This window comes from Psittacula echo (genome assembly GCF_963264785.1).
Source record: "Psittacula echo genome assembly, chromosome: 2".
Classification (NCBI taxonomy): Eukaryota; Metazoa; Chordata; class Aves; order Psittaciformes; family Psittacidae; genus Psittacula; species Psittacula echo.
In genome coordinates this window covers 41,139,228-41,164,770 of record NC_137737.1, presented here as the reverse complement: position 1 = coordinate 41,164,770, position 25,543 = coordinate 41,139,228, and the positions used below count along the sequence as shown (strand labels likewise).

Here is a 25,543-nt window from a genome sequence, read left to right as displayed (position 1 = left end):
TATTGCTGTTGTAAGCAAACGGTCTGAGGCTGTTAGAAGAGCCTTCTGTTACTCATTGTTCCCCTCAAATGCTAATGCAGTGCAGCCAGAGAAGCCACAAGCTAGCACTCAGAACAAACATTTCTAAGAAAGAGAATTAATTGGGTAGACTTCTAAGTTGGTAGAGGGAACCACATTTTACAAACACTTTAAGACAGACTGCTAGGGATTTAAGCAAGGGGAAAATAATATTTTGCTTATTACATGTTTTTTGTCTTAAGTTTTGTAGTCTGCTGTTTGATTTGAAAGGGTCAAAAGAACACGCTACCCCGTGTCTGTGTTGTAGGTGTTTGGAACATTCATTGTCACTGTGATCTAAAACTGCAGTAGGCATTAGAACTGCAGTGGTTTACTCATCTGAAGTACTCAAGTGTTCTTAATGCACAGAGTTTAAACTTGCTTAAAAGGGGTTATATATTTATATGAATCAACAAGGAAAGCTTGTTTTGAAACTCTCATGGGATATATCTCTGCATGTGTGGCACTAATTTCAGGACCTTGAGGACTGTGTTGACCTAAGTATGTAAATGATCCATTATTTGTCACCTGCAAGTGAGAGTCCTGTAGCATGTTGTTTTCACTTCCATTTTCCCTTATGTAGGTGTCATTTCAGACTTCTTGTTTGTTGTCTGACTTGAGATTCACACAGAAATCTTAAAGACGTTAAAATGCCTGAAAAAAATTTAATTTGAAAAGTCAAAAAGGGGGGCGGGGGAGGGGAGGAGGAGGCTGCATTATAAGCAATGCTCTAAAGATACTTTGGCATCTCCTATGTTAGAAGAAATTGCTCCAAGTGCTTAAAAAAAAAACCAGACAACCTCAAATACTGGCTGGTGTAGTAACTTATTAGCTACTTTTTAGCCAGAGGCAAGTTAAATCGTCAATTTATTAATATCACCCTGAAATGACATTAATAATAATAGAATTTCAATTAATGGCATTATTTAATTACTCAAGTAAATGTACCCACTGCTATTCACATCTGAAAAACAGGAAAGTAATGAAAGGCAGGAAGCTTTTGGTGCTACAATGTAGGGCTAAAATGTCTGGTAATGCTGTAATTTTTAATAGGCTTTTAAGTAATTCATATTTAATTTCAAATGCCAATGTTCAAGTAATCAAATGGTTTTCAGAATATCAAGCATAATAGGTAAGCTTCTTTTAAAGCTGCAGAAGTCAAAAAACAGAAGAGCAAGTCTTTCAGTCACATTCTAGTGCAGACTGCAGGTTTTAGATACATTACTTTGAAATGGCAAGCTTGTCTAAAATTATGACATTATTGATTCTTTTTCCTGTCAAACTACTCTTTTGTCATTTACTCAGTTAATAAAGAAGAAGCAATTATGCAGAAAGATTTAATGGATTATAAAATAAGAAATCAAGAAAAATATTTTTCTACTTTAGCTTTGCGTGTAAAATGGGTGTTAGTATTCAAAGATTTTTTTTTTTTTTAAAGATCAGTTTTTAGGAAGAAAAGCTGGCTGGAATGACTTTGAGAATGTTACTTTTTTGTCCTGTTTTCAGTTTATTTCCTGTTTAACTGTCTTTAGCTATTTAATATCCTAACATGTTGATGAGGAAGTCTGAAACTCTCAATATTTTGTGATAAGCAGTGCAGATACAATCTCCATCCCTTATATTTCACCTTAACACACAACTCCTCTCATTCGCGTTATAAGTGATATTTTTAGTAATAAAGGCATCACTTTCTTGGCAACAAGTATGATACCATGCACTTACAGATGTCTTGAATTTTAAAAGAACAGCATGTTTCAACAGTTGTCAAATTCTGACAGCTGCTTTTTTTTTTTTTTCCCCTCTAGTTCTCTTTAGTTTCTTTATTTTTATTACTTTAATAGTGGGCATTTTCTATTCATTCCTTGGACAATTTTGCCCTCTTAAGTGAAAGCAGGATAATGCAGAACTCCCCTGGTGGTCTGCCTGCTCACAATTACGCTATGCTTTGCAGGACAACATCAAATTAGCAGTTACAGCTGAGTCTGCTTGTACTTACAAAGAACTTAAGCATGTTGCTTGTGAACGGGCGATTTGGAAGGAAATTTGAAGAAGAAAACTGAAACCTGACTGAACTAAAGCCCACCATATTTCATCCTTGAGCAATTTCAGATATTATTACATGTTTTTAAATTAATCTAAAACTGGTTGCATTGCCTCCTCTGTGGTATTTGTCATTTCATAAATAAGTTTAAATACAGAAAACTTACAGTAAATATATTCAAACAAAGAAGTTTCTATTCATTTTTGGAGAGATTGTCATCGTTGATGCTATGTTACACTTAGAATAACTTACTCTGAGAATTAGATCTGAAGATGCTGCTACGTGTAATAAATCACGTCTTAGCTTTACTTTCTGCTTCACATAATGCAATGTATAGTAATTAACTGATTTCTGAGAGGATAGTTGTGACTAAAGAAAGAAAGATTTTAGAATAGGAGCATAGCACCAAGATTATTCAGTCTTTAACAAGTTTTTTTTTCTTTTGATGTCAATAGTTAAAATTTCATTCAAGGTAGCAGATCATCCCAAAAATCTGAGCTATTTTTTTCCTGCTGTTTTCAAATTGCTGATTTCAGAGCAGCATTTTCTTTACTTTTAGTAATTTCAGTCGGCTTCATGTGCTGATCTCACACAGCAGACATGAAGCATGTCTTAGGTTTCTGTGTGAAATTAATCTCGAGGTTGCATATACAGAGATTGTAACTTTCAAAACATCGCAGTACAGTACATCACAAAGATAGGAACAGACATGCAGAGTTAAGATTCTTATTTCAGCCCTCACATGACACCAATCCCATTATTATTTTTCAAAACAAATCACTAGCTTGCCTTTGGGGGGTTGGGGGTGGAGGGTGGTTTTTTAGGGTTTTTTGGAGGTGGGGTTTTTTGGGGTTTTTTTTGTTTGAAAGTCTGTTTTCCATATGTTAAAAGATTTTTTTTTTTTTTTTTTTAAAGAGATGGGGAACTTTGTCTTGTATTTTATATGTTGCATGCTCATTTTGCAGCAGGAAGGCATTAGCCATAGGGATAACTCTGGATGCACTTCCCTGAGCATTGAAAAGATGTATAGTTACTGGTTTGGTGTACATGCTTGAATTCCTAATCCATCTACAAGGTCCTGCACAACCTTTTTTTGTCCTACAAAAACAGCTGTTCTCTGGCTAAAACCATTCCAGTGTTCCCTCAAACCCCATTTTGGGGTTACAGCTCTATTTCCATTGCAATTTATAGTCTTGTGATGTCCAGTGGATCTGCAGGCCCTTACTTGGTTAGAAACCCCTGTTTAGCACAAGACAAATTGTACAACAAAGGTTTGGGCCCAGCTTCCCTAATGGCTGGGAGGGAAGAAGCTGCAATCTTCAGCCTTCCAAAGAAAGCTCCAGTTATTCTTCCATCTTGTGGATATAGTCACTGCAGGCTTTTGATTAGGTTCAAAACCACCTGTGCCAGAACATTGCAAACTGTATTTAGCATTATATGCCTTTTTTTAAAAGTGCTGCCTCCCATATATGCCCATGAGCCCAATCAGGCTAAAGTTGATCTAACTTACACCTTTTTCTTTCCTTATAATTATGGGAGCCATTTGCTGTGAAAAGAAGCCTGAGGTGTGGAACTTCACTCTTGGCAGATGTTTTATACTGTTCTCAAAAGTTATAAACTGTAAGCCAAATTTTGCCATGATTAGGTGTGTGAATAATGTGACCTGTACCTAGTTCCAAACAAACAATAAGACTGCTATGCAAGATTTCTCCTACAGCCTGATCTTTGCCTTTGTTAGGGGAGAAATTGCTGCCAGCTTGTGAAGACAGTCTTTTCCTTTTTCAGTCCAAGACTTACTCTAAAATGTAACTGCCCTGGTTTAGCGAGCTCCTTCCAGAATGTCAACATTAGTGTTGGCCGTGATCATTATTTTTGGTTATGATGCACAAAAAATCCCTTTGGAAAAAGAAAAATAATCTAATATTCATACAGCACATTAGGATAGGCCGCTGAATTGAGGTGCGCTAAGAAATCTGCAAAAACTATTTCCTTGTTCATATAGAAATAAAACATCACCTGGTTCTTACTTTTTGAGATTTTTTTTTTTTTTTCCCAAGAGAAACAATGTGAGTGAGCTGTTTAAACATAATTTTAGTTTTTCAGTCAGGCTTTACACATTCTGTTGTCTGAGTCAAAGAAATCCTTATTGCTTTTCAACCTTTTCAAAGATAGTGAAATCTTCCTGCCATTAAAATTCTCTGTGACCATGGCAAACTTTGGAACACAAACCTAAAGTGTGCAGTAATAACGTGCTTTTTTAATAAATAAATACTTTATATTTGTAAAATCTGTTGTGCCTTTCTTGCATCTTTAAGTAGGGGATTAAAAACGATGGGGAGATGGTTCAGAAAGAAAATGTATTATTAATTTAGTGGAAGTAGTTAGATGTTCATCTCCTGCGTGGCTTTTAAAATATTTAGTTCTTTAATGATACTAATATGTTCCTTATAATGAATTACATTCTAGGAGAATCTTTTTCCAACAAGAATTTTGCTTCATTGGAAATATTTGAGACTTCATTAAAAATTAACTGCATCAATTATTTCATTAAAGCAAAGTCTCAATTTTTTTATGCAGACAGTGTTTTAAACTGCCACAATGTGGTTTTATTTGTATTTATTTATTTCAGTGCATAAGAAGAAAATGTGCATCTTAGGATTTTTCAACATGAACACATATATTATTAATTTTAAATAACTACAAAAGCCCCTCCTAGCTGCATATTCATAGTTTTTAATTCCTAAATTCACAAATCAATTTGAAGACATGAATTTCTGTTAAAGTACTACTAGAATCACTACTAGTGCTAGCTGTTGTTAGTAATATTTGGAACTGCTGCGGTCTCCTGGGGCTTCTGATATTCTACAGCTTTAAATAAAGAGGGAGAATGATATTGCCTAGCACATCAAAAAAAAAAAAAAAAAAAGCTTTGTCTAATAATACCTAGTAAAAGGGACGAGAACAGGCTGGGAGGAGGCATCATGCAAATGATGTGGTGAGGGCAGCCACTGGCACATAGCTTTTTAGCTTCATTTTCTCATCTGGGGCCACTGCTTTTACTTTTTCCTTTTTCTTACCATACCTCCTTGGTTCTGGCTTTTGATTTATGCAGTTCTACACCTGCCAGGTCTTCGCAGCTATGGGCATTTGAGTGAAGAAAAATGACCTCAGATAAAAGTTCTCAGAGGGATTATTGAGGACTGGGGGAACCTGCGCATGAGGCAGTGAAGAGTGGCTTTTGGGGAGAGCTGATTCACTGCCCTGAATGTCGTTGGAAGTACCCCTTGGGTCTTGTGATGGCAGACAAGAAATGCAGCTGTGTCAGCTTTGCTAGCTCACTGCTATTAAAAATAGATTAGAAACAAGGTTAAAGTGGAGTATGGCACCTGCATGACTGCATTATTAGCTCTAGCATTGTCCAAAAAAAGGACATTGCTTGTCATTTATGTTTGTTTTTACTAAAGCTAGGGCTGTCTTCAGTGGAGAAGCATGCTTCCCCCTCCCACCACCCACCAGGTCTGACTGGCTGATGTCCTGCTGTGCAGGAAGCCTGTGGCAGAGCCTAGAGATGAACCTGCATCTCAGCATCTTAACCACAAGCACATCCTTCCTCTTTACTTGCCCTTCAGCTTTAAACAGCATTAGTATGGGGTTTTTTTTCAGTGTTAATGGGTTCGTTTAAAAAACTGCCTAGTATAATAAATAACTTGGATATACTAGGTAGAAAGATAATCTGAGGTTTTGGGGGGGTTTGTGACTTTGGGCTAGAAATGAAGGGAGCTTGGTTTCCTGTATTCTTTTCCTGCATGCATTATTGTTTCATCTTAAATTAATTCATCCAAATCTCCTCTCCATTCTTAAGCATCCCACGCACTGGATTCCATCCTCTAGTGTTGGCAACATCCCTGGATCCACAGTCCCGCCTCTGCAGAATTAGCCTATGTGTGTTGGACAGTTTGCTCAATTCTGTAGTATAATCTCTACAGCTGTTAGTCTGGAATGCTTATCTGATGTTTCCCATACTCATTTTCATCCTAAACCACTTACCAAGTAGGCCAGAAAGAAAATCGATGCACACTGTGCTGTAGTAAACAGTTCATCATCGCTTCAAGAAGTTTCTAGTATTGTCTGTAAGTGAAGTGGCAAAGCACTGCAGGGTGAATCCTTTCTGGAAGGATTCTGGGATGGGTGAATGGTTATAGCTCCATCTCAGCTACTTGGGGTTTTTTTCCTTTTATTTTAATTTAAAATAGAGGATCTCTATTAGAGGATAATTTAGTATATCCAAATTTTCTAGATGCAGCGCAGTAATAATTCAGTAATGACCTAAAAATAGATCCAGACTAGGACCTTGCTTTTTTTTTTTTTTCCAAAGTTCGTAGCTGTCAGGATGCAATGGTTTTAACATGTATTCATAACTATTAAAATGTTACTAATTGTTTTAAGTGGTTTTGAGCAGCGGTTATTGGAAGAGAAGGGTCATTTTTCTAAACAAAAGCAGTGGGATCTTGAACTATTCACAATTCCAGATCTAAAAAATAAATTTGATTAGGGAACTGAGTATTTCAGCTAATTCTGTGCACAGCCCAACCGCAAAAAGAACTTTTGGCCACTGTGAAGATCTGTGAGGGCATATCAGGGTCTGCTGTGATGCTCACATTTTGATGCTGTGCTTTCCAATATGTGCATTTTGGAGCAGAGCAGAGAACCTCTGAGATTAGTTTCCTTACTGTGTCTTAGGAAGAAAACAAGCTTTGTGAAAAATACCATCTCCAGTATGGTTATAAGCTATGTGTGAGTAGTTAAACTGATGGGACATTCCAGTAGACTGATGTTAGCTGCTTTTTATTCCTACCATAAAGACTTTCAGATTAAGAGGAAATTATTTTATTCAAAATACATTAGCTCATGGTCATTGAGGGCTGCAGCACTTGGTTGTTCTGCAACGTGTTCTTTGTAAAGAAAACCTGTTCTTCCCTACTATTGATTAAAGGCAGGAGGCAGGGAGAGAGGCTGTTCATTGCTCTTAATAGGCCAATTTTTTAAAGGCTCTGGTTGCAGAAGCTACTATTACTTCTAGTTTACTTGACCAAATACCCTGAAGGAGCTGCTCTTTTGTTTGTTGACTTGCTGGGGTTTTTTTAAGTAAACTTCCAGTCGCTGCCCTTTGAAAACAGAGCCCATTTGAGAGACCTTAATACTGAATCTTGTGGTTACTCTGTCTGGCTTTTCCATAATGCTGTTGCAAATCACTTCATGGGAGAGTTAAAGATGAAGCTAATCAACTAATGCTTCAACATCAAGAATATTTAATTACGTATTTGAAAGGCAGTGGTTTTCTCTGGCGTTTGCCCCTTTTAAGCAGCATTTCATAATTCATGTTCACTCAATGCTTTCAAATAATTATTTGGTATTAGGCACTTTTAAACATTCACAGTAGCTATGTAAAATGTAATCCAGTCTGACTTCACGTGTAAGATCTGATGCAAGCACTTTGCTATGAGGTATAGACTGTGTTTCAACTTCACTTATTGTCACTTTGACAAATGACATCTTGGAAGAAACTCAGTGCAAATCAAGGTTTGATGCAAATCAAGTACTGAGTTGGAGATTTTGTCGTGACTATATTTGCTGCGTGCCCAGTAAACTGCTACCTTCTAGGCCATTTACAGGAGGGATAAACTAAGAAAAGGGCTCTGTGGTTGCAGCACAGGGAGCTGTGTGCAATGAGTGCCTCTGCTTTCCCCAGAGATGTGGCCCCTGTCCGGATCAGGGGAGCTCGAGGTGCCACACTAGGCCAGCAGCTTTACTGTGCTCCTCTTTGTGATCCTGCTCTCATAGGAGTTTTGGTTTATTTTAGGCCAAAGAGCTGCCGACATTCAAAGACAATGATTTCATCAATGATGGCCAGAAGATTCATATTGATGAGAATAACAAAAAGATGTTCCTTGAGAAACTCAAAAAGGATGTTGAGGTAAGAATCTGCCTATTCAGTTACACGTGATTAAAATGTGTGGCAGATTACAGATATTCCAGGAAATCGTCCCTGTATTTCATTAATGAAAACTTGTTTATGAAACTGTAAGCACTGACTGTTTTAAATGAAACACAATTTAAACTTTCAGGAGTTGATCACTGCTTTTGCTGATGTGATAAGTGGCTTACTGCCATAGCTGGTTGCCATTGTTCCTGCCTTGATGATGTGATGTTAAAATGATGGTGCTACTTAGTACTTAAGTGCTTTACAAGCCTAGTACTTCCAAATGCCCCTAAGAAATAGGTGAGTATTGTTAGTTGTGTTTTACAGGTGGAGGTGCACCAGAGCTGAGGCCGCATATGGACTGTAGTCCAGGATAGAAGATGTAGCATCCCCACTCACAGCCTTACTTGTTCTATTTATTTTGTATTACTGATCCAGTTTTAAATCATCTTTAGTATCATAAGAGTGTAGTGCTTCAGTAATTTGTGTATAGGAGTTGGAATCATTGTTTTAGCATAGTCTTTCATATAGATTTCTGATTGGCTGAATATAGTCAATACTTAATAAAAAAGTTCTAATATATGAATTTAATGTAATATTTTCTTATAACTTATTTAGTTCAGCAAATGAAAATAAATACTGGGCTAACTAGTACACAGCTTGAAATTTCCATCACTGAAAATACGATCACTGGAAATGCTGTCCCTAAACAAAATATTTTGCAGCCCTTGTACCCAAAGCCTAAAATCTGGTGTGGTTTTTTTGGAAGAAACCAAAACATGTCTGTGACTTGATGAGCCTTTCAGCTATCAATATCAAAATGGCTCTGTGAATTTACTTATGTGGTTCTTCAGATCTGCATCTCATTAGCTGCACAAAAAAAAGTACTGTAACTCCAACCAATAATTTGCTTTTAAGGAAATCTGATTTCCCATGATAGTGACAATGAGAAATGTATGGTGATGATAATTATTAAAACATAAATATTTTGTGAAATATCAATGTGTGTTTATTTTATATTTAAAATGCTGTGCTGGAAAACTGCTCTACTGATGTCATAGCTCTAGAGATGAGTTCCTTTGGGTTTAAGTTTTGTGCTCTTTTAACATGTACTGCTGTTGCTGAATAATGCTTTTATGGTAAGCAGGTTGCAGACAGTATTTTAAGTATGTGCAAGGCATGTGGAAGATAACTTTATTACCCCAGAAAGTGTGTCTGATCTTCATCATTTACTGGGTTGTGAATATAATGGCAGACTCCAGATCATGTCCTGAGAGGCTGTCTTTTTATGGGCTTGAAATTTATACAGCATTGTTAAATATCCATGTAAACCACTATTGTGAAGGGATCTGGCACTTGATTTTAACAACGGCAAGCTGTTCTTTAACCTTGTGTTTCTTTTATTGCTTCTTCTGCCCTTGTTAGATAACTGATAGTATACGTTTTGTACCCAGCGTTTAAACGCGTTTCACTACAACAAAATGCGCAACGCTTAGCATGTGATTATCTTATCACACAGTATTTATGGTTAAGCATATTATGCAGTAGTATGCGAAATCATATGACTTTATAGGCGTTCTTGTTTGTCATTAAGTTTGTTTCTATATTTCTCTCATAACTGAGTTTTACGTCCCCTTCCTTGCATTCAAACAAACAAATATCTATTACTGCTGTTTTGATGTCCTCATCTATTTTCCTGCCTCCTCATTCCACTGAAAATATCCTGAGAAAAAGCATATTAAGGGCACTTTTTTCCATTTTAAATCAGATGACCTTTTCCTTGTGCTGATCTCCCCAAGTCTTTTTTTCCTGTCAACAGAAGAGCCATTCTGTTCTAATTTGTAGTTCGCTCTTTTTCCCAAGAGTCTGTTCTCTTCAGTGCTTTTATTGTATGATTATGGGTAGATTTTTTCTCCTGTCTCTCTTGCTATTTATCAAGTACCTAGTGATACGCCTGGAGTCCTTCCACTCCATCGCCTTTGTCATCTGTTCTTCTTGTGTATATCATTGTATATCATCTCTTCAAACTTGGATCTCTTCTAGTCTTGTGAAGAGTCTTCTGATTTATTATATTGAAATTATTAGAAACCAATTTCTTCTTTCTTCTTAAAACCTCTTCTCAATCTCACAGTATTCCTTCTGGCACTTGACTTTGTAGTCACTTTGTTATCTCTGATTCCTTTTCTCAGAATCAGGATTTTGGCAAACTGTAGTTTTTCATTTCTTAGTATTTTATGATCTCTTTCATCACCATCACTATTCCAAAGTCTAGCTTAATTCCTTTCTCTGGTCTGCTCTAACTTCCTTTTTATATCCATTTAGAGTTTCTCAAAATCGAAATTATTTGTATTTTCAGCCTCTTTCTCTGCATACCATAAGTAAGGGCTCCACAAGTTTAAAATCGTAGTATTGCTTTTAGGCTGCAGCACAGCTTTGCCCTTCCTACATCTCATCCCCTTGAACTGTTTACCCATCTTCATGCTTTTATACCTTCCTTATTTCCATCCTTCTTTCTTAGCTTTCTGCTTTACCCTGTTCCCATCAACTAAAGTAACACTTGTCTAAACATGAAGTGTATTCATCTTTCAATTTTCTAAGAACTCCCATCCTCAATCTTGATTCAAAACCACCCTTTTGTTCCTATTCATGTTTTGCTTACATGATTTAAATTGTGAGCCTTAAATTGTAACTGAAGGCAGTGTATCATCATTTCACATCTTCGTGGTGTAAAACTTCACTACTTTCCACTGCAAGAATATTTAAACACTCTTTCACGATTCTTTAATAAGGCTTAGAAGGAAGTGAGGGGGCAGATTTAGCACCAGGTTGTAGCACACCACACACCTGATGGCAAAGACACTGATCTGGAAGTTGTGTGGTGACAGGATGCCTTAAGGTAAACATTAAACAGGCATGGTAGTCGTCGGCATTGGTCCTCACTACAGGAAAAGTGATTTTTTTCCCTGAAGATTTTGAGGGAGTGGGCTACAGCTCTTTTAGAATATAAGTTGCAAGTGACCTGTGTGCTGTTACTACACCTTAACAAATTCAGGTATCTCTCTGATAGCTGTATCACTTAATCCTCCCTTTTGCTTTTCCTTAGAAGTGCCTGTTTTTTTTGACTCATGACATCTTTGTGTAACTTCTCCTGTTCATAAGTGGAGCTTAGATTTTTCAGTGATATTGATAAATTGCTTATTATCACTTTCTAGTTCCTTGCTCAGTTAAAACTCATGGACTACAGCTTGCTGGTTGGAATTCATGATGTTGAAAGAGCTGAACAGGAAGAAGTAGAGTGTGAAGAGAATGATGGAGAAGAGGAAGGTGAAAGCGATGGGACCCACCCCATTGGAACCCCTCCAGACAGTCCAGGAAACACGCTGAACAGCTCATTGCCTTTGGCTCCAGGGGAATTTGATCCAGCTATTGATGTTTATGGAATAAAATCCCATGAAAGTAAGCAGTAATAAATATTTTTACGTTAACATGTTTCGATTCTTGCACCAGAATCCTAAAGTCTTCATGACCACATAAAGGTAAACTGCCAAATACAAATTCACTCTACAAAAGAGGAAATATGTTGCTTTTGGGGGTAGCAGAAAGCAGAAGGTACCTATAATGCTCAGCAGTGTTATGAATGTATTTGCTAAATATTGTGATGTGTGGTGATGCAGTCAAATAATTCACCTGCTACACTATCAAATTGTATACTGGCTTAGCTATTCACATACAGCATTTCTCAGTTAATTCATGGGGTTTTTTATCCCGTCAAGAAAATCTAGTATCCACAACTGTTCTTTTCCTAGCAGATCAGATAATGTTGAAAACAGTTTAAAAAGAATTAGAAAAGCAGCATTCCAAGTTACATTTCACTTTTTTGGTTGCTTTTTGAAAATTTCTGCTCTCAAACCAAATTTCTGTGTTCCAGCTCAGAAAGTCATCATAAGAAACCTGAAAGTAGATTTGGTGGTAATGTGTAAAACTAGGTATAACTCATTACTTGCGGCTGTTCAAGATAGGAAAGTTCTCTCTTCTTTTTTTTTTCCTTAACCATTTACATGGATAAATGTATGTTTTTATTAATAAAAAATATATATGATCATGTTTGTTGACACAGAAGCGTTACATTTCATGTGAAACTTCATAGTTTTTCCACAAAGGAAGGTGAAATCCACATTACTTTAAGTGAGCAATAATTTCTGTAAGCTGGTGTTTTATTTTACACTCATTTAAGGAGTTTTGCATTATAAATAAGTGCAGTTAAAAGTCAGTTAAGGGCAGCTTTAGCCTGTGGTCTTTACAGATCTGTGATTCTGACTGACATTAACCTGTCTTAGCTGCTGATTGAGCCTTATAAAGTTGCCTTTGTTAGAACTCATGATGAAGATGTCTCAAAAGTCATTCTTACTGCCATGTGCTTGCCATTTGCAGATGCACCTAGGAAGGAAGTATACTTTATGGCCATTATTGACATTCTTACTCATTATGATGCAAAAAAGAAAGCTGCCCATGCTGCAAAAACAGTAAAGCATGGAGTAAGTATCTGGGTTGTTTTTTTCCTCTGATTCCATTTATACTTCTGCATTTTTGTTGTTTAGTGCACTGGTACAGCAGAGTTCAGGAAATCATTGAAAAGGGAAATAGGTTTTTTTTTTTTTCAATTTTCTTCTTGTTAAATATGTAATACAAAAGTACAGAGTAGCTGCTACACATTACATACCAAGAGTGGAACTCCCTTTTCAGCTGTACACGTAGCTTTCTTACCCATACAGGACTCTAATGAGATGCCTTTTTAGGACTTTGTCCTAAATTTGTGAAAAGCTGTTCACCAGACACTTGTATTTGTATACAGTGCTGTGAAAACTGTTGTGAATCTTATTTCAGATGCAGGACCCTAGTGATGATTTTGTTATTTGGTACAGCCTGTTGAAAGTCAGTTCTTCAGCATATAATGTGGCTCACTTTACAAGACTTCTTAAAAAATAGTCCAATTTGCAAAATTAAGCATCATGTACATATTAAATACTTGGAGACCATTCAGTGAAGGCATCTGTTTGACTGCCATGAATTTCTTTATTTTGACTGAAATGGCTGCGTATCAGCAGACACCAAAGAACCATGATGAAGTAGCCCAGTCTTCCAGAACTGTGATTTATAGCTACTATTATTACTCCTATGGTGATTTACGTTTCAGATTTCATAACCTTTTAAAAAAGAGCATAATCATTCACAATGCTAAAATCCCTCCTTTGTCTCTTTAAAGGATCAAGGCACTGAGGGAAGTCTGTTAAGCAGAGGGCTCAGGGATTTTTAGTTTACAGTAGAGTGCAATGCAGAATGCTCAGCAGTAAACCCTGCACAGACCTGTAGAATGTGGTTTTTGTCTCTAAAAAAGGCACTCATCGTTCCCTCTGCTCTCAGAGCAGCTGAAAGTTGGTGTAGACCATACACAGCCATTATCTGGCAATTATTAATGAGCTTTGAATGTGGCAGACTAAAAACTCACAGTTCTGGCTAGAAATATGTTGTGAATAACCGCTATGATTATTAAAGCTGACTGTGATTAGAACTTATTACAGAACATTAGTTTCATACAACCATTTTGTTTATTTCACTATCTCCATCCTGAGCCATCTGACACCAAAGTTTGTTCATTAATTGCATGCATGTATTTTTCTCCTTTTGTAAAACAGGAAAAATACAAATTAAAATGTGGCTAAGGCTCTGAAAAACTTGCATAGAAATATGAATGAAATCATGACTTCATTGAAATAGCAGTTGTACAGCTTTAGTGACTCCAGATTTAAATGCATATGTGTTGAAAAAATGTTATTAATTGTTGCCATATATTTCAAACCATGTTATTTAGTATTCACATAGCAATATACATTACACATATGTTGACACACCAGATCTGAGTATGATAATTTAGTCTTCTCTATATGAAGGCACAGACCAGAATCTGTTAATGAATCAGTGTGTAGCGTGGTTAAGAATGCAGTAGAAATTATATAGGAGACTGAAGTACAATGAAAGCAAAAGAAGTAAAGTTTCAGAAATGGAAGGTCCTACATTTATGGTGGTGAGAACTCTGTACTCATGTAAAGCCTAAAAAGACATCACGCTTGAGGGCCATTACAATTTGTGTTTCCAGTGTCTGATTCTAAGACTGAACGTGTAATCCATTGAGTGAGTAATGCTGTCAGTAACAAAGCATGAAGTAAAACACTGGTTCTTCCTTCTTTCCCCTCCCAATTCTCTGTATAGGCTGGTGCGGAAATTTCAACAGTTAATCCTGAACAGTATTCAAAGCGCTTCTTGGACTTTATTGCCAACATCTTGACGTAACCTATCATGTTGCACAGGACAGACATGAGACCTGGGGACAGCAGCATTGGCGACAAGTGTAGGGAAGAAAAGGAACTCAGAGAAGCGCTCATCTTGCAGAAAGCAACCCCTTTGTTTACATCTGCTGGCAAAGATGACTGAAGTGGGGTGGAGTACTTGCTTTAACAGCTGCCTGATATTCCCAGCATAGTTCTAGCTATTTCTGACTCTTGTGTGTGTGCAAAAAAAAAAAAAAAAAAGAAAAAGTTAAAATAAATTAAATCAATAGAGCAGCTTACTCAGAGTGCACTGTGGCAGTCATACTCTGATGCTACCAGCTGAAACGGAATAAATGAGCAAAGAGGTGGGGGTGGGGAAGAGTAAATGCATGTTAAATCTACAATATTGCTATCAAATTGTAAACTGTGGATCAGTTTATTTTTGAACTAAAGAGATACATGGCAGTATTCTTCATGACGATAACGATGATGATAATAATGAAAACCTTACTGCGAATGTTACACCCTGCACACTGGCACTCCTTAAAAAAGCAGCTGCAACAGCCCTTGGTGCCGGAGGCTTTTCCCATTTGGTTCCTAGCAGCTGGGCTTTTTCCTGGATTTTTCCTTTCTCTTCTGGTTTTGTCTTCTTTTCAGCACATTGCATCAGGAAGTTCAGCCTCTCGGACATCGGAGAGCCAGCGTCTCTTACCTTACAAAGAGCTAACGTAATTCATGCTATGTGTACATTTTTGCTACAGTAAACTTACGTTAAGGGAAAACTTTGCTTATTTCACTTTGTTACCTGAAGTTTTCATTTGTTTTATATTCTTGCAATACAGGAACTAATAGTGTTGTAAGGGGGGAAAAAAGCTTATCTGAAGAAGCGCATAGTTTTGGGCAATAGTAGCTTCATCTTTCACCAATCCTGAAAGATGTGCACACCAATAGAAATTCCATTCCCTTGATAATTTACTGGGAATTTGAAGTTTAAATGCTTATGTTGTACTGTTGAAACAGCGGTATTTTATGATAGGTTATCCCTCGAAAAATGAACCCTGAATTTTACTGTTTACATTATTAGGAAAGCAGGGATACTTCTGAATTTCAGAGCCGTGTACAATATGTGACTTTTGAGTTTACATGTAAAGTTATTTTGCAGTACAAATGAAGTAATGTTTGTCATCTTCCAAGGTGTAATGTGCAGTAGTGTACTAAAGTGAATGTCTCACCTCTGTGATAGACTCTTTTACAATAAAATGAGGAAGGTTATTTCAGAGGGATTTTTCCCAAGGTCGTGTTTTAGCATCAAAATGACCTGTCCTACCATTTACGCAAGTTTGATTGTATAGTACATTGCCTAAAATTGTGCTGATCATATTTAACTTGTTTGAAATTTTTAAACAATATTGTATTTCTTTTCTTCTTGTATTTTTCCCTGAAAGACTCCATGCTTGAAAGAGACAACGTTACATATGCTTCAAAGTCTCTCTACTTATACACTGTGCTAAAGCTGTGCCTTTAAAATTTCTTGATGGAAATTGTTAGATTTTGTAGGCAACGTAAGAGAAGTCAAACCCTCCCCATCATGGTTTATAACTCAGATCAGGAGTGCCAGCATGCCTTCTCCATAACTAATGTCAGTGCTGTTCAGCCTGCAACTGTGCATAACGTACTTAGTGGTTTACTTCAGAGGAGCCTATACAATAGCAACCCGTTACACTCTCTTCGGCGGCCAAAGGCAATACTGTCCCTGTTGCTGTGTACTAATTTTTTTCTCCTTTCCCCAACCTTTCCTGCAGGATTTTTTGTTACATTTGACTTAGTGATGTCCGCAGCACTGTAATGTACGTGTTTACTTTTGTATTGTATGTATTTAAATAAGTTGGTACTGTGGCTTGATATTTTTTTGTCCTCTCCCTCTATACCCCAGTTGTCTACATTCTCGCCCACATTTTGTTTTCTGAAGCATGCTGTGGCTTCATGAAGTATGAGGCCAGAGGGAGACCCTGAGGTAAAAATGAATACACATTTGGAGTACATACTTGAGTACATATTTAATTGCGGCCAACCAGTGTACATTTTTAGACAATTTTAGACATTTACAGCAAAGCATTCTTTGTGTAGCAGTTCTGTCACTCATTCTTGCTGATAAACTGTTTATTTGGACAGGGCAAGGAAGACTCATTATTGTATATGTTAGTGCTTAGATTACACTCCAAACATGAGCAAGGCTTTATAAAATAAAGCACTTTGATGACTCACTAGGTAAATCCTTTGTTCTTGTCTTTCAGCTGTGGGTTTGATCACTTACAGATGAATTTTGGGTGCTAAAATGAACGTGTAGCCTGTATCGCAGAGGAAGAAATGAGAAGAAACTTAAGACTTTTTTTATTAGGTTTTAGCCTGCTTGTTCCATGCTTACTTTAATTGGCTTTAAATATTTAGCCTTTGGGGTTTAGGCTGTGCTCTCAGAGAAAATACTGAGGTTTGTAATTGATGATTCTATGGACTAAATCCTAGTATTACTACAAAAACAGGAAGATCGTCCATAGTAGTTAACTGAGAGAAGGACTGGCAGAATTTTGCTAATGTCTGATCTTACACTAAATGATCTTACACTAAACCAGTTATTTAGAAAGTATTTGGGAATAAGCCTGAATAATTCATGGGGAGGAGGGGAGGACTTTCTGTCCTAGAATTTCAAGGCTTTGATTGTCAGGGCTTTCAGCACATGATACAGCCTGTGCCTCACATCATGGGCAAATAGCAGAAAAGTGTCTTTTCGTCTTTATTCTGACTTTTAATTTTCTTAATACATTTGTCTCTGTTCAGTTCCTCTCAGCTTATTGCACAGATATAGCAAGGAAATATTTCCAGCAATATTTTTACCTGTAAAATACACATGACAATTAATGATAAAGTAGACGTTCCCCACAGGGAAGATGGTTGAGGAGCTATTCTATTAAAAGTAGGTGAAGTGGTAGGGAGGGAAGAGATCCAGCTTCTTAATTACTCACTTAATGATGTCTCAAGTATTAATTTAAGCCTGCCCTTCACACAGCTGCTCCAGCTGCTTAGGGTTTAGTATGAACGTGGTGCTCAAGGAATGCTGCGCAAGTTAGTTGGACACATTAGCCGTAGTGGAGAGCAAGCTCCCTGGCTAGTTCTCTGTGCATGCCACTCAAACCATCTACCATGCCCTCAAAACAAGCTGATGAAGTCTTGTGCTGCTTTTATAATGCAGATGCACATGGGTTGTTGGTAGCCATTTCTCAACGCTACCTCCTTCACAACATAAAATGAAAGCTTCTAATACACAAAACAAGCACAATGTGCCAGATCTAAAAATCTGCTCTAGTTCTCCTGCTCCTACAGGTTCAACAACTGAAGTATTACTTAGTTAGGCTTTCCTGTCTTTTTTCCTAAGACTTCTGGACATGCTCAGATTTAACTTTCCAGTAAGTACGCTACATTTAAGTTTTAAGCCAGCCCTGTCTTTTGAAGCAGTGCTTTAGTGGAATTACTCCTGCAGTCTCCTGCAACACTGTTCTCTAGCTGACACTCTGAGTTGCCTCATATAGCTACGTATCTAAGATTTACTGGGCCCTGCTTCTGCCTGTGGACATCCTATCCAGCTTCTCAACATGGGTGCATCTGCAGCTGCATAGCTGGTGATGTTTCCCTCCTGCTGCTCCTGTATTGGTAAGGCTGATTGCCATTTCCCTTGTGGAGTTTGCTACAGGGCACACTGTGTTTGACAAGCAGGCACCTGAAGGACCTTGTCTTTAGTAAAAGTGTGTATATGGAAATGCATGGGAGAATAATATTTTTTCTGCTAAAATGTTTTCTCTCCCTCTCACCTGAAGAACTTCTGAAGGCAGTGATGATATTCAAGGTAGGAGATCCAATTGGTTTGATATTGCAAGCACTGCTGCAAAAGAAATGTTTGAATTAAAAATGCTTGCAGACAGCATTTTTTCTATGGAAACTGCATAACCTCAATGTATCATCTGAATTTCCAGCTCCGTGCCTTATGCTTGCCTCTTCTTTTCCAGTGTAATACCAGTTAGGAAGTCCCTGCATCGAGTGGGATTATTGACTTCTGATGGTCTCATACCCCACTTTTATCCACTGTCTGCTCTATAGGTACTGTCCACTTGATTTCTTTCAAAATCTCATATATTTAAGGGGGAAAAGAAAATAAAAATAGAGACCGATTAAAGGAGAAATACGTTTTGTCTCCTCCTTTTTGTCCTGATTTCTCTATAGCAGGTATTGTTCCTGGAATATGTTAGTGAAGGGCAGAGGCTGCACAAACAGAGCAGTGTGCTGTCTTCAATCTAATTTGAACAGGGATGCTCCTTTACTCCTGCATGGGCTTGACCAGATACCTGCTGTCATGCTACAGCAATGGCATGCACATGAGCAAGTGATTGAGGAGGAGCTTGAGAACAGCATCAAGTGGCAAAGGCAATTTGTGTGAGATTAAAATCACTAACAATAGCCTTACTGAAATTGTTAGAAAACAGGGCTAGAAAGGACTTGAAGAGATAGTTATAGTCTGTCCAAGAGCAGTTCAACTAGATAAACATTGGCCAGAACTGGGTTAATCTTTTCCAGGGAGGGTAGTTCGATGACTCTTCTACTACCCTTTCCCATGCCTCCCATAGCTGTATCATTAGAAAGATTTTTTCTAGCACCTTACCTGACTCTATATTACTACAGTTTAAGCCCATTAATATTTGTTTTATCTACCGTGGACCCTGAGAACAGTTTATTCTCTTTCAGTTGCTGTCAATGTGATCCTGCCTCTATATGCTGAACAATGTAAATATTAGCTTTTGCACATATTAAATTGAATAGTCCCTTATTTAACAAAACCATCAGAATGGTTTAAGCCAGACAGAATGACCTATTCCTGGGTTTGTCGTGCCTAATTTTTTTAGATCATCTGTAAAATGGTGTTTCATGATTGTCAGTTACGTTATATAAATGGATTTACAGATTTCTATTTTGAGAATTTCCTAGCCATCCTTTTACCATCTAATAAAACAACTGTAATAATTGCTGCTTGAACAGAATGCAGTTTCAAATGAGCATACAGCTACTGCTTAGCTGTAGTTGTTGCTATAACTACAATTAAATACTAACTGCTTTTCTCTTTTCCCAAAGTAAACAGTACCATGATCTTAGCTTTCCTAATGATACTCCCTTTTCACAGCTTCTAGTCTCATCTCTGACAGTGATATGACATAAAATAATTATTTGATCATAAATATTAACATACAAAAAATACTTCTTTGCGAGCTGGCATAAATTCATTCTTACCTAGTGCTCTGAATATTAGCAGGCATTTTAGTTATTGCCCAATATGCTCGGAGTTTATAAAGACTTTGTCTTTATAAAGACTCCTACTTTGTTCCCACTTAATCTGATTCATTCATAATGACTCATTTTATTTAGCGATGTGTATCCTATTGGAATAAATGGCATTTGTGAGAAACTTGGCTTTTGATGAGGTTTGGCACTTTCATACAAGCGTGGTAGGTGATTTAACTCATTACCTTTCTCCACATCTGCTCTTTCACCTTACCTCCGTATAGGCAGCCCAAGGCTAGAGCACTTCTTTCTTTTCCATTTTGTGTATTTTAAACTGGATGTATGAAATATTTTGTGACAAGAATATTTTAGTCACTTTAACATCCACGGCATATTTGGCATACCAAGGACTAGCAGCTGCAGTTACTGGGCTGACAGCAATTCTAGTTTGCCTTCCACCACCTGAGGATAATAGGGTCATGTTTGACTCCGGTTAAGAGGAAGTCCTGTGTTCCTGAGATGTGTCTGCTTATCCCAACAGCTTGGATTCAAGTGATCTGTAAGAATCCTTTCTTCCCAAGTAGGTCTGATTAATTAGTTCCTACTTTAACCTGGCACACAATGCTAAATTAAACTTTACAGTCTGGGTGAGGGCCCAATCTTCCTTCAAAGGGTGTAACTGCATAACAAAACCAAAATTCTTTCTGTCTTGAAGGGCTTTACTCTGAAGTATTTCCACTTAGTTCAGTAGTCAGTCTTAGAGAAGTTTATTCGTACACTGTCAGCACCAAAGACTTCGTGTTTGGGGTGGGAAGCTGTTAAAATATCAAATTGTACTGTGCAGTTGTGATCATCCCTGTATAGAGTACAGTGAAAAGCATCTGCTTTTAGTTAAGCGTAATGACGTGCACACTAGCAGTTAAAACTGCTCTGCTGCTTCAGTCATAGTAAAGCTCTGTATGAAAGGGAAAATTACGTTTTCGAACTGATTACATTGCAAAGTGCTCCATAGCAGAAGCTTCCAAGTAGTGTTTCATATGCCACAAGCTGCAGCATCTCTTGAGCTGGGCTGCTCATTCACCCTAGGGTACAGGAGAGTGGAGTGACACTGGGGATGTTGGAAGGGGAAAAACTGAGTATATATGTGTCAAAACTGGACCTAGCTGTACAATAGTGCTTTTGGAGGTGCCAGTCTGGAGGAAGAAAATATTTTCTGTACAACCTAATGTTACTCCAGATCTAGTGTTACTGCAGGAATTGGGGTGATTAGAATTTCATTCTGTATTGAAGTAATGTCCTAAAAAATCTTGTGCCTGACAGTGGCACTTCCCCTGTCAGCCACTAGCCTGACAAAACTGAAATGCAGCTCCCAGCTTACCCTCTTACTCTTTTGTTCTGAGGCAACCAAAGCGTGTTTTAGGGCTGAGAAGGCTGCTGGCATGTGCAGCTCCCAGAGCATTAGCAAGCAGAAGAAAATAGATGGTCTCCCCCTTTTATTTAAATGTGTCTCCTCATGCGTTATGTCACCTGCTGATGTCCCACATCAGCCTCGTCATCAGACACACTCGCCACAGCCATGCTTTGGGAAAATGAGCATGTGGCTTATTGTCTGCATTTGTAGCCCTCTGTTCCTGCCCCCTTCATTGAGAGGTATCACAGAATCCCAAGGGTTGGAAGGGACCTCAAAAGATCATCTAGTCCAACCCCCCTGCAAGAGCAGGGTAACCTAGAGTACATCACACAGGAACTTGTCCAGCTGGGCCCTGAATATCTCCAACGTAGGAGACTCCACAGCCCCCCTGGGCAACCTGTTCCAGTGCTCTGTCACTCTCACAGTGAAGAAGTTTTTCCTGATGTTCACATGGAACCTCCTATGCTCCAGTTTACACCCATTACCCCTTGTCCTATCACTGGATATCACTGAGAAAAACCCTAGCTCCATCATCCTGACACTCACCCTTTACATATTTGTAATCCTTGATGAGGTCACCCCTCAGTCTCCTCCAAGCTAAAGAGACCCAGCTCCCTCAGCCTCTCCTCATAAGGGAGTGGAACATCTGTGCTGGACTCTCTCCAGCAATTCCCTGTCCTTCTTGAACTGAGGGGCCCAGAACTGGACACAATATTCCAGATGCGGTCTCACCAAGGCAGAGTAGAGGGAGAGGAGAACCTCTCTTGACCTACTGACCACACCCTTTCTAATGCACCCTAGGATGCCATTGGCCTTCTTGGCCACAAGGGCACATTGCTGGCTCATGGCCATCCTCCTATCCACCAGGACCCCCAGGTCCCTTTCCCCTTCACTACTTTCCAGCAGGTCAACCCCCAACCTGTACTGGTACATGGGGTTGTTCTTCCCCAGATGCAAGACTCTACACTTGCCCTTGTTGAATTTCATCAAGTTTCTCCCCGCCCAACTCTCCAGCCTGTCCAGGTCTCGCTGAATGGCAACACAGCCTTCTGGTGTGTCAGCCACTCCTCTCAGTTTAGTGTCATCAGTGAACTTGCTGAGGGTACACTCAGCTCCCTCATCCAGGTCGTTGATGAAAATATTAAACAGCACTGATCCCAGCACCGACCCCTGAGGGACTCCACTAGTCACAGACCTCCAGCTAGATTCTGCCCCATTGACCACAACTCTCTGCCTTCTTCCTTTCAACCAGTTCTTGATCCACCTCACTACCTGATCATCAAGCCCACACTTCCTTAGCTTATCTATGAGGACGCTGTAGGAAACAGTATCAAATGCCTTACTGAAATCAAGAAAAACCACATCTACCGCTCTACCATCATCCATCCACCTAGTTACTTCCTCATAGAAGGCTATAAGGTTGGTCAAACATGACTTCCCCTTGGTAAAACCATGTTGGCTACTCTTAATGACCCCCTCATCCTTGATATGTCTAGAGATGGTGTCAAGAATAAGTTGTTCCATCACCTTTCCAGGGATGGAGGTAAGGCTGACCGGTCTATAATTACCCGGGTCCTCCTTCTTGCCCTTCTTATAGACTGGCGTGACATTTGCCATCTTCCAATCCTCAGGCACCTCTCCTGTTTCCCACGACTTGCCAAAGATGATGGAGAGTGGCCTAGCAATGACCTCCGCCAGCTCCCTCAGCACCCGTGGGTGTATTCCATCCAGACCCATCGATTTATGGATGTCCAGATTGCTTAACTGATCCCTAACCCAATCCTCACCTACCAAAGCAAACTCCTCCTTTATCCTGACTCCTTCTGGGGCTATAGGAATCTGGGGGCCCCGGGGAGATTCTGCAGGAGTAAAGACAGAGGCAAAGGTGGCATTCAGCACCTCTGCCTTCTTTATATCCTCTGTCTCCAGGGCACCCAGCTCATTCAGCAGTGGGCCTGTATTGCTTCTTGTGTTAGTTTTATCCGCTATGTATTTAAGAAGCCCTTTCTATTGTCCTTAACCCAACTTGCAAGATTAAGTTCCAAGGAGGCCTTAGCTTTCCTAATTGCCTCCCTACATCCTCTAACAACTGTCCTATATTCCTCCCAAGTGGCCATCCCCTCCTTCCATAATCCATAGATTCTCTTTTTCCACATGAGTTTGCCCAGCAGTTCCTTGTTTAACCATGCTGGTCTCCTGGCTCCCTTACTTGATTTCCTACCCATTGGGACGCTCTGATCCTGAGCTTGGAAGAAGTGGTCCTTGAATGCTGACCAACTATGTTGAGCCCCTTTACCACCTAGTACCCTTTCCCATGAGACTTCCCTTAGCAACTGATTGAAAAAGTAGACATATAACTGTCTTGTTTGGCACCAAACTGCAGGCCAAAGTGGATAAAGCCACACACTTTGGTCCTCCAGTGACTCAATTTAGTGAGGGGGGGAGACACACAAGGGGAAGATTGAGTAGGGACAGACACACAGACACTGCCAGTTCCACCCAGAGCTTGGCAGCTGGGGATGAGCATGGGGCAGGCAGGAGACTGCTCCAACACAGTTACACGGCTGCCTGCCTGTGCAAGCCCTCCACAAATTGACATCGTAGTAAGCCACATAATAAGCCACTGAGCAGTGGCCTCACCTTCCCAGGAGGATCAATGCTGAGCACCAAGCTTCCTTGATAGAGGACTCACTTAATCAAGGAGGACTAATCTCAGAAGTGATTCATCTACTTTCAGGGAGAAAAAGAAACACACCACAGACTGCAGTAACAAGGGGTTAGGGGAGGGCATAAACCAAAAAACCAACCTTTTTGGAAGCAGCAAGGAAGAGACAGACTATTCCAGTAGAAGAACAAAGCTGAGAATATGAAACAAAATACAGAGAAGCTACTGAGAACACACTCTGCAAGTTCCCCAAGCAAGACATGTCTGCTGTATGTTCCTGGGTTTGGCATTAACTGCAGCTGCTCCAGGGTCAGGGAGGACAGTCCCATATGGATTTCTTTTAAAGAGCAGAGAAAAATCTCAGATCATAAAGATTATGATGCAGAAAGAAAGGCGTCAAATATTATGTTGACAACACCATAAAAGCATTTTGCAATAGTTCCCTTCTCACCTGAAATAATGTGAAAGGGGCTATGATGTAAGATTAGAAGTAGAGTGAAGCAGAGAGGAGAACTGATCAGCCTAGAAAGCAGAATGATAGCACCCCATTAGAAACAACCCAACATTTTTCAAAGCAATGCAATAAAAGCTTCAAGGAGTTACCCATGCAGGACATAATTAAACAGCTGGGCTCATGTCATATGGTAGTATGTTAATATAAAAAAGACTGAGTAGGAGGATGGCCACGTGGAACTTTTCCATCATCAAAATAAGCTGTTTCTGTGAGCCAAACCAGTCCGTTGAAACACTTTATTCAGACGGGGTTTTCTTCTGACACGTCCAGAAACATTTCCTCACGCATTACGGAGCCTGCCGATCACCCGCATCGTCTCTTAATCAGACTCACTCACCACAAACACACCTTTTGGCTTCATTCAGATTATTAAGTTGTCTGGCCTAAAACATAATTGTTTTCATGGGTAAGTTTTAGGCAAGGGGAAGGAAGGGCTAATCCATACAGAAAAAAGCTTTTCAGATGAGAAGATGGATACAAAAGGACTGTCATTCTCTTAAAGTCCACTATGAAGCAGCCTCTTCTCAATCACTGGGGGTTAGATTAAGACGCTTAGTCCAGCCTTTAGGCTGGATTAAACAGAACTGTAACTGGCCTTCCTGGGGATGGTACTTCAGGTGTGTTACCAGTCCTTCAGATGCAACCACTGCTGCAGTGGAAGAGCAGATCACAGCTGACATCCTAGGAGTCACCCAGTCTGACGTGCATATTGCAGTTGCAGGCTCATGCTTTGAAAATGTTCTGGAAGGTTAGAATACAAATGTTTTAACTGCTCTCCAAAATGGGTTTCAGTACCTACAAACCTCCAGAGAAGAGCTGCTGTCCCCTACATTCCTGTGCTGGTGCAGAGGGCTCATTATCCAGACCCTTTCCAAGGGCACAGTGTACTTCTGTTAGCAAAATTACTAAGACAGCGTTTGTTGGCTACCTGTCAAATATGGCTTCAAAGAAGGAGGGAAAGAAGGTACAGTGTAGTTATTAGTAATCTAAATCCATTACACACTAAAAATAAAAGAAGCTTTTCCAAAAAGGTGAGAAACAAAGTAGGTTGCACCCAAGTAAAGATTTACAGCAGAGGGTGGGAAACAATATGCAGAGAACGGTGGCCTGGCACAGATTCCCAGAATGTGAAGGCTAAAGATGATCTTCAAACACAGCCAAGCTTTATGCGATAAAGCACTTTCAAATAGAAACTACCAGTTTAAGTTAATCCCTGCTTTATAGGTG

The 25,543-nt window shown here is 39.1% G+C and overlaps 1 protein-coding gene across 2 annotated transcripts in view; it reads left to right on the top strand.

The window, feature by feature from the left end:
* Positions 1–16,618, top strand: part of PIP4K2A (phosphatidylinositol-5-phosphate 4-kinase type 2 alpha) — a 117,117-nt gene extending 100,499 nt beyond the window's left edge. For both annotated transcript variants that reach the window (XM_080639424.1, XM_080639423.1), the window contains exons 7-10: positions 7,959–8,072; positions 11,291–11,534; positions 12,510–12,613; positions 14,346–16,618. In XM_080639424.1, the coding sequence (XP_080495550.1) occupies positions 7,959–8,072; positions 11,291–11,534; positions 12,510–12,613; positions 14,346–14,426 (543 nt within the window). In that variant the 3' untranslated portion in view covers positions 14,427–16,618. The remainder of the gene's footprint in view (positions 1–7,958; positions 8,073–11,290; positions 11,535–12,509; positions 12,614–14,345) is intronic.
* Positions 16,619–25,543: the final 8,925 nt, after the last annotated feature.